General features: G+C 36.2%; 1 protein-coding gene across 1 annotated transcript; it reads left to right on the top strand.

Annotated features, from left to right (window-relative positions):
* Nucleotides 1-4419: 4419 nt before the first annotated feature.
* Nucleotides 4420-5072, top strand: LOC109389038 (60S ribosomal protein L10a-like). Its single transcript, XM_019654269.1, is given in 2 exon segments — nucleotides 4420-4660; nucleotides 4663-5072. Coding segments are annotated over 2 exon segments (651 nt in total).
* Nucleotides 5073-6017: the final 945 nt, after the last annotated feature.

The following is a 6017-nucleotide window of genomic DNA, read 5'->3' as shown; positions in this document are numbered from 1 at the left end:
TGCTCCCATCAGAGAAAAATAAAAATCCCTCTGGAATCACATACCCTTCCATTTCTGACAGAAAATTCAGCTCCATAATAATTTTATGGGACCAACCACTGTCACACACGTGGTCAACCCTTGACCAAAATGTCGTTATGTGGAGCATGACTATTAAATGGGATCAAATCAAATGGTAAAAAACAACTAATGTTTTTTTAACATAATTAAGAACAAGAAAGCAGGAACAAGGAAGGAAGGAAAATAACATAATTACCCACAATACTTCTGAACACGTGTTCCAATGGTGGAGGCAGGGGGCAGCAATGAGTGCAACCAGGTAATCCTTTCTTGGTTATGATGAAACATATGGGAAGGTATGTTTCAGAGCACTATGATGTATGATCTTGTTTTGTGCTAGTTTAAAAGATAATAGAAATTTAGGAAACAATTGTACAGAAAGAAAAACAACAACTTTCTTTACAAGATAATATTAGTAATACAATTTTGGAACATGAAAAAAGTAAAGTTTAGAACTTTAAAATTTAAATTAAGGCTCTAGATATAGCTATAATTTACTAGAAGTACAAAAGACAGAACCACATTTTAACCCCATGAGGAAACAATTCTACAAGATAAATAGCTCAGTTTCTCCAACAAACAAAATGCATGGTAGAAAAAAGAATGACTGAGACTTTAAAATAATATTTAATTGCAATACATGAACTGATTGGACCTTATTTGGATCTTGATTCAAAGTATTACAAAAATTTACCAAAAAGGAAGAATTTGAACACTGAGTGATTTGATGTATTAAATAATTATCTTTTAATTATTTTTACTCGTGATAATGGTAGTGTGATTTTTTTGAGACCTTAGTTAAAATAAATGCTAACATATTTACGGATGACATAACAAAATATTGTGAATTTGCTTAAAAATAATTGCGGAGATAGAAGCGAATAGGAACCTAGAAGCCACCGATTAGTCAAGAATTGATATCCACTGAAGCTAGGGATGGGTAAAAAGATGGTCTTTATATTGTTCTCTTTACATGTAGATATTGTTGAAATTCTCCATTGTAACATGTTAAAATTTAGTGCTCACAACAAAGAACTTCATGAAGAAAAAGAATTCTTACTACGCTTTTTTTTTTAAGAAAAACTAAGACCTTAGAAAAACTAAAAGATGTGTAAATTCAGTTTATAATGAGGCAGACCACAATCCGGAGGCTACAGACCTTTATCCAGTGTCTTTCTACGACCTCTAAATCCATAGAATTTTATGCTCCTACTAGGTGATATGCCAGATCATTATTTATAAATGAGATGAACACTCATGGAATAACTCTCTAAGCAATGCATTCTTAGGTAAATGGGAGTGTTTTGTAAACCTTGTAAACAAGTTCTAAAAATGAACCAGCCCTCGGAGTATTTTTTATCACCTTTCCCTCAGGAAAAACACTTGTCAAAAACTGAATGAACTTCATTATTGCTTCAGTAATAACTAGCTTCTCTGAATAAATGAATAAAAGTTACTACTTCTAAAAGTAGTGTGCCATTTAAATTAATGTAGCAGTTTTGGCTCCATCTTCAGGTGCCAAAGGAACAGACAAAAAGGTAAACATTAAATTGTATGTGATTTCAACCACAGTTACAAAAACACTTATATCCTAGGGGACAAGACAGGAAGGAAAAAGGAGACCAGGGTAAGGCACAAAATTTGATGGGGATGGTGGAGTGGGGAGATAGAAATTAAATGCTCAGTTTTAAATGGTTCAATGTGGCTTGTTTTATAAAATACGTAGTTTGGTATGAAAATGTATTGGTCTTTATCTCTTTTGACAGAAATAAATACCTCTATGTTTACAAAAGTATGCTTATGCAAATTTTATGGTAATAAAGGCATTAAAAGCCAGATAGCAACAGAAATGTTAAGAAACAAAATAACAGAAATTAAAAGCAAAATAAAACTCTCAGAATAGAGATTTTTTTTTTCATATTCCCTTATACATTAGTTATTTCCTGAAAGCTTGGTTTCATTTTGGTTTATCTTGGTCTTTTCACATAGTTTGTAAATATTCTATTTTGTGGTTAAAACTAATAACTCTCCTTGTCATCAACCCAAGCCTGGTTCCCTAAAGTATTTTTAAATTTCAAAGTTAATTGAGCTTCTGAGCACAGTCATGCACAGAATTCTAATTTGCAGTGGAAAATCGGCACCATGCCTGATGATGTCTCCCTGGAGACAGAGCATCAGGTAGTTTTGTCAATCAAATCAAAGTCATCGTGTTCCCTTCTAATTTATTATAGTTATTTATATGTTTACTTATGTCTTCAAGGAAGATTTGATTATGAATTATTTACTGTTGTTATTCACCAATCACCACATAGAGACCAATTTGGGAATGATGTCTGCAAATTTCCAGATAGAGAATACGAAGCAATTTATGTGATAAACTAATGACACCACGGAGAGAAGGGAAATTATTCTACATGAAATACCTTCCTCAAACTCTTAGCAATGTTTCAAAACCTAATTTTTCATTCTCCTCCACAAAGTCTTCTTTAATTATTCTTGTTGATCCATTAAACTTATAGTTTCCTTCTTTGAGAATGAAATCTTTCTTGTCCCATATATACAACTCTTGGCCACAGATATTTTCCTTTATTTAAATTTCAAATAGGACTGCAGAGCATGATTAATCCATTTTTCTCCAATAGTTTGTATGTCATTTTATTAGAAGGTTTTGTATTATTATTGTTGCCAACAAGAGTTACTGGTGAATTTATTGACCGAATGGCCCTGTGGTAGATTATAATATTGACACAAATTCTTAAGTATTCCATATATTTACATTATTTGCCATGTGATTTCAAAGTGTTCTTTAATGGTAAGGAAGGGGACATAATTTGCCTTCTCTGGAGCTAGCTATGTGACATTTATTGGGCAATATAATGTTAGCAGAAGTGTCATCTGCAGAGGCTTGAAATGAGATCACATATTGAGAATTATTATCTTATACTTCTACAAATTCCGTAAAAAAGACATTCCCAGGTTAGCCCAGGAGAAGGACCAGGAACACTTGCAGCAGAATTGAGAGGCCCCAGTAATAACATCTGAGGTCATCCTAGGTCAGCCGAACGTGGCCCAGGCAAGATCAGTGGAGCAACCCATGTGACCAACCCAGATGCATGAGCAAAATACTTATTATTTAATGTCACTGAGTTTTTGCAGTTATTTATTATGCAATAGTGTCATGGTGATAAATACTAATGTAAGCCCAAACAAAAATATTTTTAAAATAATTTACAAAGAAGTAAAACTAGAGAAAGTTTTGTGTAAAGTTTACTAAATTTGTTCAATTAAACTTGGAAAGAGGATATTTGAGGTAAGAATGTATTCATTCATTCACTATAAAAACAATTTTCATCAACCTGCTGCACTGAGACAGAAACTGCAATTGGCAATAGAGGAATAAGAATAATGAGACACAGTTATTACTTTTAAGTAAACTAGTAAACTGACAATATGTTCATAGTATACTGCTTTGACTGGCAAACACTTTCACAGGTTTCTATGCAAGCCAGCCAGGGGCAATAACTCAGATAGCAACATTTAACAGATAAGATTTCCTGGAAGAAGTACTTGTTGAAATGCCAAAAGGACTTTTGGAGTCATCAGGAAAAGGCGAAAAGGGATCTGCCTAAACAAAGACTGAGAGCCCCAGGCCAGGTCAGCACATTTTGAAGGAGAGAAAATTATTGGGTATTCTTGGAACACCATGTATACAGATGAGGTTGGAAAGTGAGGTACAGCCTAGAAAATTAGGGTCTTATTAGAAATGATAAAGACTTTGGACTTTATTCAGAAGGTTGTGAGAATTGATTATCATTTTCTTAAAGAGGAGTGGCATGATAAGACTCATATTTTAGGAAGATTACTCTGGTGGAAAGTGTGAGAAAGGACTGGAGTGAATAAAGCAGTCCAGGTGAGTAATGATGAGGCCTAAATGGAGACAGAACAGTGGACGTTATAGTAAAAGATGTTACAGAAGTAGAATCAACTGGTCGTGGTAATAGAAAGTAAATGTTATATTAGAGAGGGAAAAGTCCAAGACTTCTGGATTAAAAGAAATGGTTAATGAAGTGAGGGGGGTATAAAAAGAGTAGTTTGGAAAGGGGAAGAATGTGTTAAGTTTGAACACCATGTTGAGATTCAGGTATCTCCTCCATACTGCAGGAAATTACATAGAAAACTGAGGACAAAAAAGACAAGAGCATCAAGTGGATACGGTAACAAATATGAGCATGATCAACATATTTCATTATAGTTGAAGTGAGTGAAATGAGCATGTACAGTGAGACCCCAAAAAAAGAAAACACACCACCATTAAAAATATAGGTGGGCTCTTTTCCGGTTTTCACGGCGTGAGGCAATATGAGCAGCAAAGTCTCCCGCGACACCCTGTACGAGGCGGTGCGGGAAGTCCTGCAAGGAAACCAGAGCAAGCAAAGGAAGTTTTTGGAGACGGTGGAGCTGCAGATCAGCTTGAAGAACTATGACCCTCAGAAGGACAAACACTTCTCGGGCACTGTCAGGCTTAAATCCACTCCCCGCCCCAAGTTCTCCGTATGTGTTCTGGGGGACCAGCAGCACTGTGACGAGGCCAAGGCCGTGGATATCCCCACATGGACATTGAGGTGCTGAAGAAACTCAACAAGAATAAGAAACTGGTCAAAAAGCTGGCCAAGAAGTATGATGCCTTTTTGGCTTCAGAGTCTCTGATCAAGCAGATTCCACGAATCCTGGGCCCAGGCCTGAATAAAGCTGGCAAGTTCCCTTCCTTGCTGACCCACAATGAGACTATGGTGGCCAAAGTCGATGAAGTGAAATCCACCATCAAGTTCCAGATGAAGAAGGTGCTTTGTCTGGCAGTGACAGTTGGCCACGTGAAAATGACAGATGATGAGCTTGTGTACAACATCCACTTAGCTGTCAATTTCCTGGTGTCATTGCTCAAAAAGAACTGGCAGAATGTCTGAGCTTTATATATCAAGAGCACCATGGGAAAGCCCCAGCGCCTGTACTAAGGCAGAGCTTAATAAACAGTAGTGCTACCATTAAAAAAAAATTAAAAAATATATATATAGGTGGTTCGCTAGCAGAGATCCCCAGCAAAAATAAAATATAAAGAAAAAAATATGTATATAGGTGGTAAGACATATTAGGCTTGGAGACCAGTTGAGTGGATTGAATGGAAGGATGAGAGATCAGGGACATGATGCCACAAAGAGAGGTGTTCAAGTGGACTAAGCTGAAAAAGGAAGGAAATAAACTTAGAATGACGTATTTTTTTCTTACATATAAAGGCAACATATTGAACACAAGAAGGGTTCTAAATTGTTCTATTTGACTCAGGAATAAAGTGAAGGGCTTAAAATTTTGAGTAGAAATTTCACTTGAACTACGTGGAGAATCAAGTGTCATAGTAAAAGGTTAGCGTGACTGTCTTTATACTGTAGCCCTATCTAGGCCAATGGAAGCATATTTCTTGCAGCTAAAGTTTCTTGGCAATCGTTATGATAATGGCATATTGTATTTTCCAAAAATGGCCACAGCAACACTTCCAGTTCTACATGCTCTTCCAGAACCTTGCCACTCCCCAAGAGGTAGTATTATTATACCTACCCAAGCCCACCTCAAGTCAGGGTATGATTATATAAGTGCCTCAATGAATAAAATATCATGGGAGTGACTTAGCGATGTGTAGGGCTGGGTCAGAAAAGGTGACACCTGTATAATCTCATTTAATGTCTATAACAAGCTTTGGAGGTAGGTTCTATATCACCTCCATTCCATATGTGGACTATTGAGATACAGAGCTTAGGTAACATGATAAAGATAATACAGGTGGTAAGTGCCAGAACTGGCAAAGACTTGATGTGTAGGATTTTCCCTCAAAACTGTGGGTTTTAAACCCAAGCTCTGAAGCCTAATTGCCTTAGTTTGAATCGCAGTTCACTCTAAGATATCAT

This window comes from Hipposideros armiger, unplaced genomic scaffold, assembly GCF_001890085.2.
Source record: "Hipposideros armiger isolate ML-2016 unplaced genomic scaffold, ASM189008v1 scaffold_218, whole genome shotgun sequence".
Taxonomy (NCBI): Eukaryota; Metazoa; Chordata; class Mammalia; order Chiroptera; family Hipposideridae; genus Hipposideros; species Hipposideros armiger.
The sequence above is the reverse complement of the archived record's forward strand: the minus strand, read 5'-3'. Positions and strand labels throughout refer to the sequence as shown.